Source organism: Phodopus roborovskii, unplaced genomic scaffold, assembly GCF_943737965.1.
Source record: "Phodopus roborovskii unplaced genomic scaffold, PHOROB, whole genome shotgun sequence".
Lineage (NCBI taxonomy): Eukaryota > Metazoa > Chordata > Mammalia > Rodentia > Cricetidae > Phodopus > Phodopus roborovskii.
The window spans coordinates 2,166,599-2,190,221 of NW_026126511.1; the positions used below are offsets into that span (position 1 = coordinate 2,166,599).

General features: G+C 49.8%; 2 protein-coding genes across 2 annotated transcripts in view; one reads left to right on the forward strand and one right to left on the reverse strand.

Moving 5' to 3' along the window:
* Positions 1 to 23,623, reverse strand: part of Ubac2 (UBA domain containing 2) — a 143,778-nt gene that overhangs the window by 64,946 nt on the left and 55,209 nt on the right. The window lies entirely within an intron of this gene.
* Positions 2,420 to 4,652, forward strand: Gpr183 (G protein-coupled receptor 183). The gene has a single exon (XM_051195200.1). It carries the CDS (start codon positions 2,651 to 2,653, stop codon positions 3,725 to 3,727), a length of 1,077 nt encoding a protein of 358 aa, XP_051051157.1. The 5' UTR covers positions 2,420 to 2,650; the 3' UTR covers positions 3,728 to 4,652.

The window sequence follows — 23,623 nt, forward strand, 5'->3', positions numbered from 1 at the left end:
AGCCTTGTCAAGAGGCCACGCTCTCCCTTGTGTCCAGCCTTGCTTCCTGAACACAGCAGAGGAGGGCCTTCCCACATAAGTGGGAAGTTTCCTACCCTTATTTCTTTTGCCTCCAAGGTGAGAGAGCCTCTGTGTTTTTGTTCCTACACAATCCACAAAGCCTATGTTTGCCTTTGTTCACACGGTTCTTGATCTCACGGTTCTCTTCTTATTTACTTCTGGTTTAGCTGGACAGACTCAGTTTTCCGCCTCCTCAAGCTGCATGGCCAGCATCTACCTTCAATCTTTCTTTTTATTTCATTTTAAGCATCTCAAAAATTTCCAGTGTGGTGTCTCTTTTAACTCAAAGGTTTTCATTTCCAAATTCACTCTTCGTTGTCTTATTACTGGTTTCTATTTTAGCTGTACTATAGCCAGGCTGTGTAACCTGCTCAGTAAATGCTTTCTGGATGTCTTGAGACTCCTCTGCTGTATGGATGAGTTTGAGACATGTTTATGTCTTTCACTTATACTTTACAAACGTTTAAACCCACCTGTAAAAATCTCCAAAGCCTTTCATTTTCTTCTTCTCCAGGTTATTCAGATCCACGATTGTCCATTATGGTTGTAGACTTGTTATTTTTTTTCCTTAAACTACATCAAATTTTAACAGTCTGGTACATTTCATAATTATTTTTATATACTTCGTGTGGGGGATTGTTTGTTTGTTTGTTGTTTGCTTTTGAGACAGGGTCTCTCTCTGTGTTGGCTGTCCTGGAACTCACTCTGCACCCCAGGTTGACTTGAACTCACAGAGATCCACCTGCCTCTGCCTCCCAAGTGCTGGGATCAAAGGCGTGCATCACCATCGCCCAAAGACTTTGGCAGTAATGCTATATTTCTATTAGTACCGAAGCTGCCTTGACCCCGTCCTCGGTGGGGTTTGGATGGTATTTGTTTTCCCACGGCTTTATTCTGAACCTTTCAATCCATTACATTTTCACTTTCTTCTGCATCTTCTACTTTCCAGTCTCCATTTTCTCGTCTATCAGTTTCATTTTTGGTCTTCGGGAGGCAAGATGCCTCGTCTCACGTAGTTCGGTTTTGCTTTAGGTTTTATTTGTAGACTGTCAAGCAGCACACACCGCAGCAGAGCTGGGGGCCAGTGAGCATCCCTCTTCTCAGGCTGGCAAAGGAGGGAACAGAGCCCAGCCCACCAAGCAGCAGAGGCGCACAAGGGTGGGTCTGGAGGCGGAGCTCTCAGGCGGTCTTCACAGAGGACTTCTCATTTAAAAGGCAGCAGCAGCAGCAGCAGCAAAAGAGGCACCCAAAGGCTGCCTTAACCCTGGTGACTTCCGCGTGATTTCATTATTATTGTTGTTGTTATTTAAAATGGAATGGCAGAACTTATTGCTCAGTTAGCCTTTATTGCTATTCACTCTTTTACGTGGAATTTTACTGTCTGAATTCCAAGTTAGGGCTTAAAAAAAAAAAAAAATCTGTCTTAGCTTTATTTATGACCAAGGAGAAAAATTTCAACAATTCAAAGGTGCAGCGAGGGAGTAGCTTCCTAAACTATGCACTAGCACACTGGAGCGCTGAGGGATACAGATGCAACGCTTCGGGAAAACTGCGGAGTCGACCATCATAACACCCAGGAGTTGAAAGGCACATGACTACACTGCCTCGGAGGTTTGTTTGCTCCTAAGGCACGCCACAAAAAACGTCACATTACGTTACCCTTAGTGGGCTCAACGCATACTGTAAGCCCAGCTTAAAATTTCTTACCTGAAGCAGCTTGAGCTCCCCCATCCCACGCAACCCAACAATCTCACACATGGCGAGAAAGAGATGCTACTGCTGGGCAGCACCGACCCTTCCAACTTGACTGTTTTTTTTTAAATTATTATTATTAATTTTTCATTTTGAGAAAGGGTGTCACTGAGATCTTGTTAGCCTCCACATTGGCTGGTGTCACAGCTATCCAGCACCGTGTTTATCTTCATTTTCTTCTTTTTCTTCCCTTTTAGTTAGGAGTACTATTTCTTTCTCATTTTTTCCCCCCTTAAGCAAGAGTAACTCTCAGTTCCTAGCAGGGCCCAAGAGTATCTCTTATACTTTTCAGCCTCACACCCATGAGATGCTACAGTCACTGCATGTGTCACTGATTTCATTTCCTGGTAGTGATATGCATTTGGAAGACCAAGAAAAAAAAAAAAAAAGAAAAAAGAAAAAAGAAAAAAAAAAAGGCTTAACCTAAATTCAACTTAAAAGCCAAGTTTAATGCCTGTGTAAAATGTGGGGTACTTTACATGATTTTTATTCTTAACCACACAATGATTCAGACCGGGTGGGGGGGGGGATTTCTGCCTAAAGCTGTGCACTTGTTGAAAAAGAAAAAAAAAAAAAAAAAAAATGCAGTTGACCTATTTCGCCGGTAATGTTTCCTTTGCTAGGTAGGGGGTTCTGACGAAGCCACTAACTGTGAAAGCAAACACATAAATGTTTGTCCTCGGTTTGTTCCAGTTGAGATTTACATGCTGAAAATGTTAAAGTGGATGTATAAATGGCTGAAGAGCCGAGCTGAATCGTTTTAGCTAAATGGTCCCTGCTTGCTCTCTTCCTAGTGACACCACCCCACCCCCCCCCCCGACCCCTGCTGGATACAGAAATGGCTGACAACTTTTCTACTACGGCACTGGCGACTTCTCAGGGCAACCGCTGTGACCTCTATGCACACCAGGACACAGCCAGGGTATTAATCCCCTTGCACTACAGCCTCGTCTTCATCATTGGTCTGGTGGGGAACCTGCTGGCTTTGGTCGTCATTGTTCAAAACAGGAAAAAAATCAACTCAACCACCCTCTATTCGATGAACTTGGTGATTTCTGACATCCTCTTTACCACGGCGTTGCCCACTCGGATAGCCTATTATGCGCTGGGTTTTGACTGGCGGGTCGGAGATGCCCTGTGCCGGATAACCGCCCTGCTGTTCTACATTAACACGTACGCGGGCGTGAACTTCATGACCTGCCTGAGCATAGACCGCTTCTTTGCAGTGGTGCATCCTCTGCGCTACAACAAGATTAAAAGGATCGAGTACGCAAAGGGCGTCTGCATATCTGTCTGGGTGCTGGTATTCGCCCAAACGCTGCCCCTGCTCACCAGACCCATGTCAAAGCAGGAGGCCGGCAGGACCACTTGCATGGAGTACCCCAACTTCGAAGAGACGGCCTCCCTCCCCTGGATTCTGCTCGGGGCGTGCCTGCTGGGCTACGTGCTGCCCCTTGTGGTCATTCTCATCTGCTACTCCCGCATCTGCTGCAAGCTCTTCAGGACCGCCAGGCGGAACCCGCTGACCGAGAAGTCCGGCGTGAACAGGAAAGCCCTCAATACAATTGTCTTCATCATCGTCGTGTTCGTTCTCTGCTTCACACCTTACCACCTGTCAATCATCCAGCACATGATCAGGACACTCTGCTCCCCCGAGGCCCTGGGGTGTGGCCCGAGGAAGTCCTTCCAGATCTCTCTGCACTTCACCGTGTGCCTGATGAATGTCAACTGCTGCATGGACCCCTTCATCTACTTCTTCGCTTGCAAAGGGTACAAGCGGAAGGTCATGAAGATGCTGCGGCGTCAGGTCAGCGTGTCCATCTCCAGTGCAGTGAGGTCAGCCCCCGAAGAAAACTCACGGGAGATGACGGAGTCGCAGGTCATGATCCACTCCAAGGCGTCCAACGGGAGGTAAGAGGCTGCGCTGGGCTTCGCAGCACAGCAACCCGCACGCCACCCACTGCCCAGCGCCCTCGGGGTGGCTCTGCAGACCCGGCCGACAGACGACTGTTCAGGTCTCAAGGAGGCGTCTCAGCTGCCCCCTCCACGGCGCCGGCACGTTGCGGCTTCCCACAGCCACTCCACCCACCAACGCACCGAGATCAAGAGAACAGCAAAAGCAAGTTCTACTTCAAGAGTGAGATACTGTATATATAGAAGAAGGCCATCCTAGCAAGTCAGGACGTAGAGTTGTTCCGTGTTCCTGAGAACACTATCGTTACAATTTCTGCCAATAGTTGGGTAAAAAAAAAAAAAAAAGACAAAAGTCTGATTCCAATATATGTGTAAAAACACCAATACCAGTGTAAAAAAATATTAATACTGTAATATAAGGAACGTATTTTTTAATTCACACCTCTAGATTCTTACCTGTCTAGTTTTTTTTTTTTTCCGTTTGTTTGATTTGTCCTGTGACAACTGTTCCAAGGAATGTTTCGTGGGACTGACTTATCCCACAAATCAGGATGCAACGAAAGTGTCCATCCATACCCTTCTGCCAACTACCGGCAGAAGTGACAGGTGTAACTAAGGGAAGGCGCCCCTGAAGAGTAAAGACATAACAGCAGGTGATGACCCAGCCACTGAGAGCATCAAAAGAGCCCCTCCCCCAACGGCCAGGACAGCGCTTGTGGACAGCTGCTCAGAAAAAGCATGTCAACATGCTACATTCTTTTTAGGACAGAAAATATGCATACATGCTTTGTTTCCCTTGGGTCTCCAGGGAATGAAAGTTGGTAGTATCTGGTATCTATATACTTTAAGTTAAAAAAGCGCGGGGTGGGGGGGGGCGGTGAGGATTACAACTATAATCGCCATATTTGACTAAATAAATCAGGGTGTAAAACGTACAATTTATAAATTAAGAGTTTTCAGGATTTTTATTGTATTGTATTTCATTTTATTTTACTTTACTGTCTTTAGAGACAGGGCTTCTGTCCTGGAACTCACTCTGTAGACCAGGCTGCCCTTGAACTCAGAGATCCACCTGTCTCTGCCTCCCAAGCACAGCATTAAAGGCCTGTGCCACCCACTGCCTGGCTAGATTTTTGCCATTTAAATTTTTTTAATTTATTATGTGTAAAGATGTTCTGCCTGCATGTAAATCAGTGTGTGAACAGTGCCTGTAGAGGCCAGAAGAAGGTGTCAGATCCCCTGGGACTGGAGTTATAGATGCTTGTGAGCCACCTGAACGTGGGTCCTCCAGAAGGGCAGCCAGTGCTCCTAACCACCGGCCATCTCTACAAAACCCTTTCCTTGTTTGAGACTACGTCAGTCTATCTGGCCTAGAATTCTCTATGCGGGCGTGTGGTCCTTCCTGTTTCCACCTCCCTGGTGCTGGGCGTCACAGTATCTGTCCCGCCTGCCCACGTGGCTACCTTAATGTGGGCAGCACGGCCTTCCTAAACACTGATGCCTGATCAAACTCCGTTCCCCCTAACCCTGAAATTCCCCCAGGACAGTATCTCAGTTGATAATGATGCCAATTTAGATAATAGCAAAGAAACAAAACACTATACAGTGAGTCATAATTTCAACCTTTTATTGTGGTGCATGCCCTGGAAATACTTCATTTTAATAAAATTGACTTGCCTTGTCTTTTGAGACAGAGGCCCATATATATAGCCCAGACTGGCCCTGAACCCATTATGTGTCCCAGGCAGGTCTTCAATAAAAGCCCTTCCTCAGGCACATGCTTGTAACCCCAACCCTTGGGAGGCTGAGGCAGAGTGACAGCTGCGAGCCAGAGCTCAGCCTGTGCTAGGGTCACATCCATAGCAGAGCAAGGCCCTGCTTCAAGAGAGAAATAAAGCTTCTGCTGTTAGCCTCCTGAGTGCTGAATTACTACAGCTTGGAAAGTAAATTTTAATCATCACTACTTTAACTATATTGAGTATAGTTAAGGTCCAAATTATGTTAATTCCACAGAGCCATCTGGTCTTAAAGCCACTGAAGGGCGGGTCTGATGGAGGCCGGTGGAAGTGGCTATGTTAGGATGGGGGAGTCCTTTATTGCATGCTCCTTTCCTGGTCTTGGGGCTGTTGCCCTTACCCCCTGGAAATGCAAGATCGTGCGCGATCAGGCCTGTGCTTCTATCTCTAGCTTTGCAGTGCCGATCGGGTAAGTCACGTCCTTAGTTGTCACAGAGTACAAAAGTTATTCAGCACTTCCCTTAAGCACCAGGAAAAGTAAGGCGAGGGGTGCATGCCCCAGGTCATGTGTGAACAACTGCCTGATGCCTGGAAAGTGCACTGGCAGCCTTGGGATGGAGAGAGCCGACGGCCCTTTTGATTGATTGGAACCCCGTGGCCGCTCATTTTTAAATCTCAACAGACTAAGAATGAATATTCTTCGTCGTGGACCAACACACCGTGTTCACAAGCATTTAATCACACCCGTGTGCAGCTGCTATGTATACTCCTCAGCGTGCGAATGAGGAGGCCAGACACCAAGGGCACATAAAGGATGGGGCCAGGGTTTAGGCTCGACCTCACGACTCTGTACAGAGGCCTGGCTGGAGACAGTCCACACGGATGCCTGCTGAGCATGCTCTCACCAGGGAGGGGCCACTCCAGTGCCTTCTCTGGGTCGGGCCCCAGGCTCCACTTCCTGTGGCTGTCTGTGCTAAGGATCTTCTTCCTCCATTACCATATCTGAGCCTCAGTGCATTTCTCAGAGCAGCCTCAAGTCTTCTCTGCGGATTCCACAGGTGCTGTCTTCATCACCTACCGAGGCAGGCACCCTCCTCCACCTGTGAGACTTACGTGGTGAAGACGGCCTGGCTGGGGTTTTCTCCTCTTGGGCGCCTCTGTTCATCTCTCAGAGGCCCACATCACACCCACGTAACTGCTGCCTCTTCTGCCTGAGCCTCAGCTAGGGTCAGCAACTGCGGATTTCTTTAGGATGGCGCCCAGAGAACCAGCCACCCACACTAACAGCCACCTAGCCCACCCACTACTACACAGCACAATGCACCTCCGAGCCCCACACTCGGCCTGTGGGGACTGGAGTGAGTGTGTCCATACGGGGGAGGAGGGGTGGAAACGAGGACCTCGGGCGTGCTAGGCAAGTGTTCTAGCACTGAGCCACACCCTAACGTCCAATGTACTGCTTAGCAGCCCTGGCCTGCCCACTACAGAACTCGCCTGCCCGGGGAAGCCGGGAAGTGCACAAACCTCATTCAGTGGGGAGCAGGCTGAGCTCTGGGCCTCACTTTCTCCAAGGACAAACAGACATGCCCCTCAGAGGGCCTTCAAATTGACTGCCAGTGTCTCTGCGCGTGTGTGCCCGGCGGGGTGTGTGTGTGTGCGTGCGTGTGTGATCAGGTTTGGCCCACAAGCTGGGGGAAAGTGGAATGCCAATTCTGGGTTTAGGTGTGAGCGAAGAGTGAGACGTGTTCTTGCTGTCCGTCCATCTTGCCACAGAGGGGCCCTGAGTGGGACGGGACTCCACTTAGGCCCAACCTACCTGTGCTGTTCAGACACAAGAAATCCACATGAGCGCTTAAGCCCCAGGACTCCAGGTACATTTGTCACAGCAGCACAGGCCAGCCTAGTGCTGTTAACTCAGTGCTGAACCTGCTTGGACACCGGCAGATAAGGAAAGCAAAGTGTGGTCACTATCCAGTTCTGGCGTACACACAGGCTCTCCCTTAATCTCACTTCCGCGGGGGTCTTTAGTTCCGTGGAGAAGTTCCACACCACGTCAAAGCCCGAGTTCTCCTCCCACATTCTCAAGTGCTCCCAACCCAATTCCCCTTCTCTGCTCAGGACTCACCTCCCGAGTCTGCTTCAGGTGCATTTGCTGGCTGTGTTTATTATGCGGCTTCTTCCACTCATTGTTGAAGTCTTAGATACCAACCATAACTCTTCTTCTAATGTGCGACTGCTCCAAATCACCCACCTTCCCCTCTTGAACGTATTTAACTTTTACAGTCTATGCCACACAGGTGGAACTTGTTGCACAATATTTTAAAACGTCACGCTAGCCCGGAGACCTAAACTTTCGGGTCTAGCTGGCTGCTAGCCAGACCTTTCCAACTTTGCCCAGTATTGAGCCTTTCTATATCTGTGAGCCTCTTTGTCAAGTGAGTAAGAGACGGCCAACGTGTAAGTCTGTCCAGCCATCACTGCCTGTGAACGACCATTAGTTCGTTCTTGTAACTTTCAGCTAAAACATTAGGCTGGTCTTTGCTGCTCTGTGTTCGGGGAGGCTCTGAGCACAGACAATGCTCAAAAGCCAAGGTTACTACAAGCCATCACACCACAGCTACCTGCTTTGCATGACCAAAGCCGGGTGGATGTGAGGGTTAATGATGCGTGGGGCAGCAACAGGTGAGTGGAACACGCTCTGCACTGGGCTGACAATCTCGTCAACACACCAGATGAGAAGCCAGAAGGACACATGAGAGGTCCTTTTCCTTTCTGCTGACAGTGTGAGAAACGCTTCCTTCCACACAAGCAAAGGGACATGGCGCTTGCACGCATTTATCTCTGATAACACAGACTCAAACTCAGCCGGTCTCTGCAGGCAGCGGTTGTCAGGAAGCAGAGGACAATGCGACAGGAAACACAAAGCGCCGTTTAGTTCATTCGGTTCCAACTGTCTGCTTTTCCCCGGGACTCCCAAGCCCCTCTCTCTCCACCGCCACACACACACACGTGTGCATCGTTGCTTTTTAGATGTCCTGGCCTTTTCTTCCTAGCAACATCAGCTCAAGGTCTTGTTATGAGAACAACCTGTAAGCCACTCTGGGGCCGGCACCCCATTACTTTCTGCCCCACATGGGAACTACTACAATCAATTCAAAACAAAAACTCTCGGTACGCTTTGATTGACTTCTTACTTTTCCGTGTTCTCAGGGAGTGTGAGATATATTTCTGGCTTCTGTAGTTGTAAGAATGAATTTTCCCATGCAGGTTGTGTGTGGGAGAAGTCTATCAAAATGAAACTGCACACTACAAAAGCCTAGAATCTTCTAAAAGTAACATTCTCATGTGTTTGTGATGACAGCCGCACAGCCTGTCCCTCAGTCCTGGAGCCGCCCAGAGTGGGTGCTTTAAAGGCAGAAAAAACAGCTCTATCATCTCACACTGACCTAAGACACCTGCCTACTCCCCTCCCTCGGTGGGGAGTCCCTAGGCGCTTGGTGTCCACAGAGTCCCAAACTGGTAAACCCAGCGCAGACACATTTAGGAGACATGCTGGCCTTGGTATGCAGAATTTAGGAAACAAATACAGGGAAAAAAATGAGACATCGTCTGATTATGTGTTGTCAAACTATCTGAAGCTGTGTGTTTGGCATTTTTTGCAATAAAATTCTAACTATGCTAAGTATAGTCTCTAACACTTTCCCATAGTTTTATTACAGCAAGAATGGAAGCTGAGGGCTGGAAAGGTGGCTCAGAGGTTAAGAGCACTCACTGGCTGCTCTTCCAGGGGACCTGAGTTCAATTCCCAGCAACCGCATGGTGGCTCAGAACCATCTACAATGAGATCTGGAGCCCTCCTCTGGCCTGCAGGCAGAACACTGTGTACATAAAAAAAGAATGAATGAGTGAATGAATGAATGAATGAATGAATGAAAATCTAAAAACAAAAAGAACGGCAGCTGAACTCAGGGACAGTTGAAGATGGAGAGGGGAGACAAGGAAGCAAAGAGGGGAGGGGTCAGAGGTCACTGAACAGCAGCAGCACAGACCATGAGAGAGAGGACGCAGTTTCGCTTTCATTCCCAGGTCCCACGTGAGGGCAGACTCGACAGACAGACCTTCGCAAAGCCCTAACTAGGAGGAAGATGATGGGGACTCAGAAGAGGTTATTAACGCCAGAGACCCACATGAAAATGTGAACGGCCCTCTCTGTCTCTGTCTCTCTCTCACACGCGCACACACACACACACACACACTTCAGATCTGGGCGCACCGCCTTGCACACATATAACTGAAGTAAAATATTCTTACGACGCTGGAGCGGACTGAAAGCACGTCATGGGGAGATACAGGTATGTCTCCAGGAAGGCTCTCCCGGAACCACGCCTGGGAAACACCACGGGGCCTGCTTGGCCACCCTGCTGGGCCTAGGGAACTGCACCGGCAAGGGGCAAAGGGCGGATCTGTCGTTCGCTACCCACTGGTGTCTACTCACCCACACGCGCATGCCTGCGTACACACACGTGCAGGTTTGTTTAAGTTCACCTCACATGCATGACGTCCTGGATTTGATCCCCAGCAAAGTACCTCACCACCAAGATAAAAATAAAACCTTAAAGTCTTAAGAGAGTAAACTCTAGCGAAAGATTTCCCCGGATTGGATTATCTTGATATTCAGTCTATAACGCCACTCCGCCTATTTTCTCCACGCTGTCGTTGATATCAATGGGCAGGCTGACCCTTGGCCTGATCACTTCTTTAAACAACAGGCATTTAAGTGTCTACTGTATCAGCCACAGAAGACAGAACAAGTCACCCTCGGAACCCCAGCTTACGTCACAACTTGGCATTAAATGTGACTCGCGGTGCCGTTTGGGCAGACAGGAGTATCCTGAGTTGATTGCTACCTGGGACGCTGTGCTGACGCAGTCAGATGCGGTGTGACTTACTCAACGGCCCGAGCTGGTCTGCCCCAGGCCTGGCCCCTCAAAACCGCTCTAGGTTTTTCCTGCCCTGACCTCAGATAACACGGATCCCACCATTTCAGAACTCAACACGTAACATACATACAACAAAAGTTAAATTCTATCCCCAAATAGGTCTGAGATTATTTCTGTGTGTTATGTACCTCTCGCTATGGTTACCAAGACATGGTTAGGATTTTGACATTTTTTTTTTTCTTAGAATAATACAATGATCTGAATCTAAAATCTTTGGTAAGGTGCAACTTTCCAACCATAAACAAGAGCAGGAAGTGAATCTTGACTGCAGCCAGACTTCTGCTTCTCCACAGCTCACTCATCCGCCGCCTGGGTCTGACTTGCCTGTCTCTCCACTTCCCATCACCCAATCCTGAAAGTCTCCAAACTTTTTTATTTCTGTTTGAACAAAGCCTGTTTCCTACCGGACTGGAAATTGTGACACACTCAAATATTTTAAGTCCAAGAGGAAGGTGGCTGAAATGAAGGAATTGAATAGCAAAGGCCTAAAAAGCAGAAATGAAAACAGATGTTATGCTTCTTTGAAACAAGTTTTTACTAATAGCTTCCACCAAGGCTATTTCAGTCAACTTCTAGAAATATCCTACCTGATTAGGAGCCTCAGCAAGCTTCATCAGTCATGAGCTTCTCAGGGGAATTGGGGGGGAGGGAACTCTTTCCAAGGTTCTATTTACCTCACACACACAGGCTAAGTAGGACCCACACTCAACAGTACCCTCCAGTATCATTTGGTAATGCCTGGGAACATCTTCGGGAAAGCCGGGGTGCCGTAATGAACAGGAATTCACTCCACGGCAGGGAGTGTGGTCAAAGCCAGGCATAACAGCACGTGACTCTGAGCTCAGGCAGGAGGCACTGTGAGGTCACAGGCAGCTTGGGTTATAAATCAGGCTACAGACTAGCCTGAACTATACAATGAGAACGCATCTAAAAAGCAAGTAAGACAACAACAACAACAAACCCCAAAAGTGAAGCCACAGTGTCAGAAATGCCAAGGCTGAGGCGACTCTAACTGAAGTATGTCACCGCCCTTCACGTTGGAATAGGCGGTCACGGGTCACACACAAACTTGGCTTCACACGGCCTTCTGGCGATACATCTCACGGAGCCTCTTAAGCAGGAGAGAGGGGATGGATATATTAGGTAGCCTGGGCGGGGCGCTGGGCCGCTGAAATCCCTGCAGGGTCTAAAGCTTAAGTCTCCTGCGGCTTAAACCAAGTCCCTGAGAGTGAGGGGCTCCGCCCGGCAGCGCTGTGGTTCTGAAGGCACTATGCACATCTTAAGCAAACTGCCTGTCATTTCCCTTCCATAATAACCATTCTCCCCCGTCAAGTGCACAAGCGAGACACGGCACACACTGGCACCTTTCCTGCCTCCTGCCTCCTGTCTCTGTGCTGTTTCGTCTGTCCGTGCAGCCCCCACCCACCTCCCAGGGCGGCTCTAAGGACGGCTGGGTACAGGCCCAGGGCCAGGGCAGGTGTGGGGTCCAGCTCGATGTCTGCCTCAAAGCCAAGTGTCAGACGCATGGCTCCAGGCACCCAAACTCTGAACTAAAGCAAAAGTTCGGGAACTTTCTGGGCGAGAGAGCTGCTCTGAGGAAAACGCAAGGGAAGGGATTCCATGCTTCCAGGTAGGGTCCTGCGAATGACAGACTTCAAAAACGACAAAAACAAAGGCTTCGACCTTTTAAAGCTACCACCAGGCCTCAATTTCCTTTCCATGTGAACCCAGCAACTTGTGTGCGCTCTTCTCCTGATTTTTCCGTTGCCTATCATCTCTCAGGCAACTTACCAAAGTCCGGGAGGGAGAGAGATTCCCGCAAAAGGGTCAGTGAGTGACCCGATGAAGCGACTGGCATGTGGCAGGTGGGATTTCAGGGACAGTCGCATGCTTTGGCATCAGAGGGCACCCCCGCTGTCCCACGCTGAGGGACGACAGCACCAATGATTGGGCTGAGTGACCAACCAGACACACACAGTTGCAGCTCCGGGCACGCTCCGGGCACGCTCCGGGCACGCACAGGACCAGACAGATGGTTCGTTCAGGGTGGGGCCAGTGCGGAAGAGCTGAGGCCCAGGGGGTTCGCATGAGTCTTGCTTGTGAGGTCCCTTTGCCCAGCAGAGGGAGAGAGAAAGTAGCGATTAGAGCCTGGGGAGAGGGGCTTGAAATGACAGGGGACCGAAGGGGGTGCGGAGCCAGGCAGCTCCGCTGTTGTGAGAAGGCAGGAGGGCAGAAAGCAAGGCTTCAAAGCGGCCCGTGGTCCCCTCGAGTGCCTCACTCCACCTTAGCTGTTATAGACGGCTGGGAGAACGTTACAGGGACCTTCGCAGGGGGCAAAGGCACAGGCAAGGCCTGGATTGGAAATTCAGGCATGGCGGTGTCAAGCGGCTTCGGCAACCACCCAGAGGACGAAGGAGGCAAATCCGATTCTGTTCATTTACTTACGTTGGCAGGGGCCACCCACACCCACAGGATGCCTGTGCCCACTGTAGAGGCGCCGCTAGGGAGAGGAAGTCCCCTGAAACTCACAATGAAGTCTGACTTTTTAATTAAGTGGTTTCATGTGAGTGGATGCTTTGCCTACATGTACGCCTGGTGCCTGCTGAGATCAACAGAGGGCATCAGATCACCCTGCAACCAGTTATGGATGGTTTGAGCCACAGCTGTGGGTGTTGGGAACTGAACCCAGGTCCTGCAGAAAGGTATACCGAGTGCTCGTAAGCTCTGAGCTATCTCTCCAGCCGTTTTGAAATCCCACGTGGGAACAGTAGGAGGTGGGCGCTTTTGGCAGGTTACGCACAGAGTAGTCTTAGCAGACTCAGCATCCTTCCAGAAGGCACGTAGCCAAATACCTCACCTCCCCTGCATGGGAGGTCAGAGAGACAGACTGACAGGAAACAGGCTTTCACTAGCCAGAAGACATGCTGGTGTCTACATTGTGGCCATTCCAGCCTCCCGTAGGAAGAAATAAATTCACATGGTTCACAAGTGTCCGGTCTATGGTATTTTGTTATAGCAGCCTGAACAGGAGATGACCCCGGAGCAGGACAGTTAAGAAAGACAGACAGACAGGCAGCCTCATTTTCACAACAAAGACGTATCAAACAGTTCCTCCCATATTATTTCATTTCTATGAAACTATTGGCAGTACTGAGAAAAAGTGGCTTAAAAAAAAAAAAAAACCAAAAACAGCCACAAGAGTCTGTGTGTGACCCAGTTAGGGTGAAGGGGGATGGAGACGGTGCCTTTCCCTGAAACCACTGAGTGGTGCCTGTCTATCTCGTGCCTTTCGTTCTAAATAAAATGGAGAAAAGGAGTTTTCTTTAGCCATGCTTGTTTCCTGCAGTCACATTCAAGCCTTTATTTGCTAAACTCTGAATGCCCTAGCCATTGCAGGGAGGGGACAAGGGGGGGGGAAGCAGACAGGATGTGTGTGTCTGTGTGGGGGGTGACCAGGGAGATGACTTAGTCACTAAATCACCTCAATTACATGCTAAACCTTAGTGGGTAAAGGGGCAGCCCAAGTTCAGACCCGCAGCACCCACGTCAAAGGCAGGCATGGCCGAGTCTTACGCTACCACTGTGGTGTGCGGAGTGGACACAGGACAACGGTGACTGACACTGAGACCAGTACTGCACACTGACAGACAGATGTGCTGCACACTGACAGACAGATGTGCTGCGCACTGACAGACAGATGTGCAGCGCACTGACAGACAGATGTACTGCGCACTGACAGACAGACAGATGTACTGCACACTGACAGACAGACAGATGTACTGCACACTGACAGACAGACAGATGTGCTGCACACTGACAGACAGATGTACTGCGCACTGATAGACAGATGTACTGCCCACTGACAGACAGATGTGCTGCACACTGACAGACAGACAGATGTACTGCCCACTGACAGACAGATGTGCTGCACACTGACAGACAGACAGATGTACTGCACACTGACAGACAGATGTACTGCCCACTGACAGACAGATGTGCTGCACACTGACAGACAGATGTACTGCCCACTGACAGACAGATGTGCTGCACACTGACAGATGTACTGCACACTGACAGAGGCCACAGGCCAGCCACTTCTCTGTCATCATGACTGGAAGGCCGTACGGCTTCAGAGTCCACTGCTCTGGGGTAAAATTCCAACTCTGTCAAGTGAGCTACAAGCCCCGACACGTGTTTCTTTGTCCAAGAATGGTTTCTTGCCAGTAAAAACACATAGCTTTATCGTTTAGCAAAGGTTCTTTTTAATAGGAATTAAAGGGACTCAACACATGCGTGCTGCCTAGTTAAGCCTAGCTGGCCTCATCTAAGTACATGCAGGTAACCATTTCAGATGTGGAGGTCCTGCCTGGTCACTTGGTTCTGGGAAATGTCACTTCTAAATGACCATCTTTCGGGCGATGACTGTCTAACTCGGGTTCACGCATGACAGATAAGTAATTTAGAAAGCTAACTTGCTTTCTGTTAACGGTGCCCACAACATCCACTTCCCTTCAAAGTATCTAGATGGCTGCTGGTCAAACTGACCACAGAGGTGAGAGGAGCTGTCTGTGGCCTCATCTGGACTCCAATTCCTACTCCACCACCTACTACCAACTCTGTCCTCACAGACAGAGCCACAAAACTGAGAAAGGACAACACAAAACGCTGATGACAGATCCTTTTGCCTGGGTGAAAGTGACCGCGTTAGTGCACAAAATGATTCAGGAGGGACGAGCTCATTTCTTGGCCTTCTGAGTTCTCCGTGCTAGTCCTCGGGCACTGGCTTCCTCCTGCTCCGTCCTCTGCCCGCCCGGCAAGGAGAACAGGTCGGGGTGATCGGGGTGGCAAGGGACCAGCAACAAACCCATAATCTGCTCAGGCAACAGGAAAGGCGCCAATGTGGTCCCGTCGGTGAGGCACATCTTGCTGAAAGAGGCCGGGTCTCTCTCTGTACAGGGCGACCTGCAGGAAGTTCCCTCCCGTTCCCTCTACTACCCTCACCCCCAGCGAGCGCATGGAAAGGGAGGTGACCGGAACACAGCATGCAGAGAAGTAAGGAGCATCCATTTGCGCCTCTGCTGCTGGGCAGACACTGCGGCCAACAGCAGCCTGGGCAGGGAAGGATTCAGATGGCTTACACTGTGATGGCACGGACCAGACGGTGGTGAGGGAACTCAGGGCAGGCACTCAGGGCAGGAGCTGATGCAGATGACGGAGTACACTGCTTGCTCTCCGTGGCTTGCTCAGCCTGCTTTATTTATTTATTTAATTTATTTTTTCTTTTATTCAACCCAAGACCACCTGAGCAGGGGCAGCATGGCCCCAGAAGTACCCCACACACACACTCAATCATATCAAGAAAGTGTCCCGCAGACTTGCCCACAGGCCACCCTGGCGGAGGCAGCCTTCCCAGACTGTTCCTAAGAGATGCTCATGTCGGTGTGGCTGAGCAGGAGTGGGGTTGTAACGGCCGGGTGAAACACAGATGGGGCCCGGGCAAGTGTTTGTGGAGTGACACAGAGTGAGACAGCCTGCCTGACGGAAACCAGGAGCTTCTGACTGAAGCCTGTGCGCAGCTATCCAGGCCTTCCTCCTTCCGGAACTTGGACTCACAGGGAAAGGGGCTTGACAAACTCTCCATGCAGCCCTAGTGGGCTCCCGTTCCATATTTCCCAAATTACAGCCGCGCCCACGGCATCTCTGCGGCCACCTTGCGTGTTTTTCTACCTGGAGGAAGAAGGAAAGAAAGGGCTGGGGGCAGACACAGCCAATCACAGCTCTCACGGGAGGAGCTAGGACCCGCCCACTCTTGGACACACCTCACTGTTGGGTCTCACACAGCCTGCAGCTCTAAGACCCTGGTCACTGTCAGAAGCTGTTCCGCGTGGTCCTAACCAGTCCTGGATCCTGTTCCCGTGAGCAGGATAGGACTTAGTCACACAATGTAAAACTTCCAACCAGCACGAAGAACTTGTTTAGAAGAAGAAGAAAAAAAAGTCAGCTGTCCCCTTTGCAGTGGACTCGTCTCAAGGCGCTTTCCCGGACCCGTGCCCTCTCGCAGCAGCGTGCTCGCATACCCTCCCTTTAGGCTTCCTCCTCGAGGAAGGTCCGCTCCAGGTCTGAGGTCCCTTCGTGTCCCATTACACTGTCTCCAGTGTAGTCCCTTCCTAAGGCTGTCTCATCTCAGGCCCCGCAGTCCCCAAGCACGCCTCCACCTCCTGGCAACTCTCCCTCCTGAAGGGCACGCAAGGGTGCGCCCCCTTCCCGCCAAGCAGCCCCTGCTCAGCTTCTTCTCCTTGGGAAGAAAAACTGATTTCACCACTGCCGATATTCTTATAAAACGAGACAGGAAACAATCCTGTCAGGAAAGAAGGAGCCCACCGCAGGTGGACTGATCTCTTCTCTATGTCCCCCAAATGCTCAGGGATGACAGGGGGGGGGGGCTTTCTGAGGGCACACACCAAAAAGACAAAGAGCTGCTGACAATAAGTACAACGCTTCCTAGCTGGAAAACAGTAGCCGTCACCGCAGCAATGAAAACCGTTCAGAGAAGACAGCTGCGCACCTCCTCTGATTAGGATGATGCACCCAAAGGGCTGGAATTTCCTCAGGAACCTCGAGCCAGGAGGAACGTCTCTCCCAGGAAGGCAGCTGCACGGTGCTCACCACCTGTCCCATGTGACGCGTGGGACAGCGTGACCTGGCCTGCTTACCCTGCCTTGTGCCCTCTATTTAAGCCCAAAGCTCGTCCGAAAGCACAGGCTGACTTGGGGAGTCACATGTCCTCTGTTCACCTTCCTAAAATGGCACAGGGGGTGCATCTCCCTTTGCAGCTTTTTCTCGGTCGCCTGTTTATTGGCTGCGATGAGAAGGCAAACGGGAACTGGGGGTCGGACTCTAGTAGCTCCAGTGACACAGAGCACCTCTGTGTCACAGCTGAGGTCCGGTCAGACCGCTGGGCTGAGCTGGAGAAGCGCCTGAGTTAACTGCCCAGAGAGGTCTGCAGGGCCAGAGGGTTCTGGAACCCTCAGACGCTGGTGGCCCATCACTCTGCCTACCCATAGCCTGAGGTGGAAAAAAACTCTTGGTCTTTGTTCACTCTTCCTAGAAGACAGCTCCTAAGCCCTTGGGATTTCCTGTGTGAAAGAGGCTTTCCTGACCCTTTGAAGTGAATCTGAACTGTACTAACCGGGATCCTTAGGGTAGAGCCCCAGAGAGTCTCCTGGGGAGTAGGAAAGGCCAGACAGTAGAGCCCTGGGACCCTCGTCCCCACCCACCTCCAGGAAGGCTGGGAGGAGGGGCAGGGGTCCCTCCTGCTTCTGTCCGTATCTGCCTCCCAAGCACTGTGAAGGCAGGTTCATGATGCCACGCCCAGTTCTGAAGTCTCCAAGCCGACACAGCAAGCTACTGAGCCACACTCCTCCTGCCCCACAGCTCCACTTTTAAAACAAACTTAAACAGCCAAAGGCTCACACCGGTAAGCAAAACCCTAATATCAACCCAGACAGTAACAAGCAGAAAGGGAATTCAGAAGAGAGAGACTCTCCAAAGAAAACAAAGGCTATTCCTTAATGTCACAGGAAGACAGAAACATTGCATCTGTGAGACAAAAAAAAAAAAAAAAAAAAAAAACAGGACGCCAGGAGAAATGGATGATTGAGAGGCTAAAAAGGAGCCAGCCAAAATGTTTACTTAAAGAATAAGGCAGCGGCTGAAGAGCTCAGCCTCTCAGTCACTAAGGAAACATGAACCACAGTGACAGGAAGGTGTCCCTTGGCTCCTATCGGGATGATTAAAAACGAAAAGGACTCTTAACACCCTTGAAGGTTAGCTGCCTTGTCCAGGGGACACTCAGAAAACTCCAAGAGAAGGAACCGAGGCTTCCTGCCACCTACGGCCACGGCAGGAATGAGTCACTCTGGAAAACGAGTCTCCAGGTAACCCTGGTCCCTGCTGACTGACATTCTGAGGACAACCCATGGGGACCAGAATCAGTAAGTCATCCTGAAACTCCCGACCAACAGGGGATAAGGCAGCAATCACCATCCGCTGAGCATGGAAACCATGCACTTCAGCATCCAGCTCCAGATATCTCTCACCCAGCAGAAATGCGTGCCCAGGAACTAAGGGAGGGCTACAGAAACAGTAGGGCAGTACCCCAAATCACAAAGCCCTTCCACTAACGTGAGTGTGGGTAAGCAGCCTTACAGCGATTTGGCACGGCACCACACCACTGATGACCAGGACGACGCCTGCCACACGGGGCGCCAAGGTGAAACTGAGCACAATACAAAAGCAAGCCAGACACGGGCTGCATCTCCCTTCCACGTGGCTGGGAGCCAACAGATCAAGACTAAGCCGGGACATTAAAAGCCAGGGTCTGGTTGTAGAGGAAGTGGCTAGCAGGAGGCAGCAAACGCAGTACTTGCAAAGGGCAGGCAAGGCTGCATTTCTCCACGTGGAAAGCGCTGACGGGTGACGTCACTTAAAACTCAAGCTCTGACACCGGCGTGGCCTGCTCCCTGCTCAGTGAAGTGTCAGGGACCCCGAAAGCAGACAGACCATGGACGGCAACCTCTACCAGCTGTCAAGGGAATTCAACTTCACCAAGTTATTCCTTCTAACAAAAGAGACAGGCGTCGGGACACCCGCACATAAATAAATATAGACAACCAGTGTTCAATGTATACTTTGGATTCCACACAACATTTCAAACTAGATCATAAACCCAAATGGGAAAACCGAAAATAAAATTTCCAGAAGAAAGCAAGCCTCCTCGAAACCTCTCATAAGCCAGAGCTTTCTCAAACAGTGCGCACACCGGCTGTTTACAAGCTGATGGATTTTATTTCCTCAGAGTTTTGTTACTCTGTGCTCCTTCAAAGGTCACGACTATGTAAACCAACAATTCAACAAGCTTGGGGAAATACCTTCAAAATACACATCTGCTGAAGAAGAGGTACCAGGACATAAAGAAGTCTCAAACATAGAAAGAAGAAAGAAGTAATACAGCTCAGTACAGCATCGGAATACGGAAACATTAATAACACAACGAATACAGCAGACACGCCATTAGAACACATTTTAAGTTTCTTTTTTGCTTGCTTTTCAATTTTAGGAGACAGCGTTTCTGTTGTAGCCCTATCTGTCCTGGAACTCACTATGTAGCCCAGGCTGGCCTTGAACTCACAGATATCTGCCTGCTTCTCCCTCCCGAATGTTGGGATTAAAGGCGTGAGCCGCCGCCACCACCTCCCACCCTAAATTTTACTTTTTAATTCACAAAACTGTGGTCCCTGGACTGCAGACGTCCCAGTGGTTAAGAGCTCTCCGTGATGCTGCAGATAGCCTGGGTTCCGGTCCCAGCACCCACACAGCGGCTCACAACTGCCTGCAACTAACTGCAACTCCGGTTCCCAAGGATCCGGTGCGTTCTTCTGGTTTCCTTGGGCTCTGAACACATGCGGCGCGCAGACATAAACGCAGGCAGAATGTGTAATACAATAAAAATAAATAAATCTTAAAAAATGAGTAATGGAACCCATACACCAGTGACCATAACACAGAATGTTACAGGCACTGGGGGACAGTCTCTTACAAAGTTCAGTAGATGCTTGTCCAGCTACCCATGAGAAGCCACCAAATCAAGAAAGCAAGAGAAGTCGGTGAGGTGATTACTAAATGCAGGATTGACTAACAAAACCATTGGCACCTCCATACTCCAGCGGTAAGTACATTTGAGAAACAGAATAGCATCGTCTGTTCACCCTAACATAGACAGCATGCTATCCGGGAATACAAGTGGACCCTATAAAAAAATTGAATATAGTAAATAATGAAATGGATGTGGAGGCACACTATGCTCTTGGATGAGAAAAGAGCATCAGCTCTTCCCCTAATTCCCACTTCCAGCTGAGTGCTATCAAGATTATTTTGATAGTGTGAAATTTATATGGAACGGAACATTTACATGAAACAAATGAACAAAAGGGTTAGCAGTTTCCGGAAGGACTCTACTTCCCAGCTTCACTTGTGGACTCTGGGAGTCACTTTTACCCTTCTTGGGAGCCACAGCCCATCTTCTCCTGCAGGCAGGCGTTTTGGCTATCCGCACATGGGTGACAAGATGCCCTCTTACTATGAACAAGCACAGTACCACTTAAGGTCAGACCAAGCCTGTCTCTCTGTCCACCTTCTGTCTCTGCTGTACATGGAGTTTCTTGTCCCGCCAGGTCCTGCCCCAAATAAGCACATAAAGACTTGATATTAATTATTAAACTTGTCTGAAGGCTAGGGCTTCTTATTGGCTAGCTCTGTCTTAATTATTAACCCATTTCTATAAATCTACATATTTCCATGTGCTCTTGGCTGACCAGAGAATGCCCAGACCTACTACTCCTTTGTGATCTACATGGTGTCTCTCCATCGTCCCCCTTGGAACTGTGAGCCCAAGCCAATCCTGCTCTAAGCTATTTTTGACAGGTGTTTTAGTCACAATAAAAAGACATAATTACACACACACACACACACACACCCTCTGTGGAGTGAGCTGTATCTGTCCCAAGCACAGTAATTCCAAAGTTCAACCCCCAATATCTGGAGACAAAGCTTAGGGAGACGGATTAGATGAAGTGTGAACACCATGATGCACAGTATCTTTAAAGGGAGTGGCAGGGAGCCCAGAACGCACTCCCTCAGCCCCACAGAGGGCACTGAAGGGGAAGGTCATCGTCGTCCGGAAGGCCCTTCGAAATTCCAGCCATAAACTCTGGTGTCAGAAGCAGACATAACACACGGGCTAGTTCGGGGCCCCGGTTGCAAGCCCTTGGGGTTGCTGGCTGAAAGGTACTGAAAAAGAGAGAGGGGACTGACCCAGCCCTTCAGAGATCCATTCACAGTCTGCCAAAGCAGGGGGAAAAGAAACAGCAGCCCTTTGTGTACGCTCATGGCCTCAGGGGGAAAAAAATAGTCCCAACACAAAACCAAACCGTACAGCTAACACCACACCTGAACATGGTTTGTGTTTTTCATCCACGGTGTGGGAGCCACAGTGAAAATCCTTCAGACCCAGGTTCCGTAAAGGCAAAACCCTCTACAAATCAAGGATCAAAAACAGTACAAACCAGAACACCCTCTCCTACCCCCTCCAAAACAAACAAACAAACAAACAAACAACAAGCAATATCTCCCACCTCTCTCCGAGTGAAGGCCACAGCTTGTAAAACATTAACGGAGGGCCCTGTGAAGTTCTATCAACTATGGAGGTTCATTCTGTCGGCGTGGCACAGTCTAGAGCCAACAGGGAAGGCAGTTGACCTGTGGATGTGTCTGTGAGGGACCGCCCTCACTCTATTAATTCTAGACCAGTTGACCCATCCCAGTGCAAGTGGTACCATTCCACAGCAGGGGACCCTAAAATGTGTAAGAGTAGAGGAAGCAAGCTGAGCAATAAGCAGGCATGCGTGCTGTTCAGTCAGCTCCCGACTGCGGTGTATGTGAGTAGACGCTTCAAGTGACCGACCACCCTGACTTCCCCACAATGATGGGCTCAAGCCTGGGACCATGAGCCACATAAACCCTTTCTCCCTTAAGGCTGTTTTGTCCACGTGTTTGTCACAGCAGCAGAAATGAAATTCGAATGCTCCCTCGATGCCCTGCCCGGCGGCTTCCTGGCCCATCTCCTCTTGGCCTCTCATTCCCCACCGAAGGCCACGCCTCCTCCGCCTGGGGCCTTTGCCCTGGCAGCCCCTCCTCCTGGAATATGACTCCCCTAGACCTCACTCCCTCGGCTTACCCCTGACTCCTCCAGGTCTCTGCTGAAATGTCACCTGACTTCTGAATCTACGCCCAGGAGAAAGAGCCAGCCTCTGACACGCCATAACTCCTCTTGTATGCTCACTTCTGTACCGTGTGTAGCCGAAAGACTGTAGATCGTGCTTTTTATTTTGTTTACTGCCCTTCACTCCCAGCTACAAAGAAAGATGCAGGCTGACCACTGTCTGCTCTGGCCAGAGCAAGATCCCAGGGCCCGTGGCAAGCAGGGGCTGCAGAGGGCAGAAAGTCAGGGAAGCTGCCACCCTGGCCCTATTCTCAAACAACCACGATGTGCAGAGCACGCCAAAGGCTCCTTTCCTCACCCTGAAAACTGTTCTAAAAATTGGCTAGGACGCACTTCTCAAAGAATAATCCATCATAAAACACCAGCGCGGTTCCTGAGTTGCTTTCTCAGCCAAGGCACCCAGTGGGATAGAAGCAAGCCACTTTCAAGAACCAACTTCCTGTTGCTTATTTTATCCTTCTTTAGAACGCGCGTGCATTTCTCAACCATTAGCCGTCAAGTCCTCCATCACTGCTTCTCTGCACGAAGCACTGTTCCCTACTTACTTCCTTTCTGAGCTAAAAGAATGTGTACTCACTGCTGACATCCGTACCTTCGGTCAAAGGAGCGACAAAGGCAGGTATTAAGGTGTACCGTTCCATCTCTACAGCATGGCCCAGGTGCATGAGATGGAAAGATCACTTCGGAAGTGCGTGAGGTATGTGTTGGTAATATGCGTATCCGCTGCATAGTCCAGTTACTCCCCTACCAACATTTACACAACAATTCCGGTTAAAAACAAAAAATACCAGCATCGGAAAAACAAACAAACAAAAAAAATAAACACTATCACTAAATCTCCTGCATTAAGAAAAATCTACCTTCAGCTTTCCTTGGTTAGTCCAATAACGTTCAAATAATGGTAAGTATTTTTCCTTGAGGTAACCAGTAGGGGCCGAGTTGCGTGTTTCCTTACTATACGCAGCAGTTAAAATGTGAAGTTTGGGGCTCAGGGTAGGAGAGCTTGATGCGCAAGCAACCGGGCGAGAATTAAAATCCCCAGCAGCCTTGTGTTGTGCACACCTGTGACCCCAGCTGCGGGAAGCAGAGATGGGTGCATGGCTGGGGCCCTGCCGACCGCAAGGGAACGAGGTAGAGATTTACACGAAAACATAGCATTTCCTGTGGCTTCAGACATGCTTTGTTGTGTAGTTTAGGAAAAAAAATAAACACATGTGCATAACAGTAACTCTTAACTCTCACTGCGGGCATAACTTCAGGAACAAGGTAGCCAAAAACTGTCAAAGCCGTTTCTGGAAGCTTCCACACCATTCTCTCCTCTT

What these genes read in the sequence shown, in the direction of transcription:
- Gpr183 (XM_051195200.1), top strand. Translation starts at nt 2,651, where the DNA reads ATGGCTGACAACTTTTCTACTACGGCACTGGCGACTTCTCAGGGCAAC.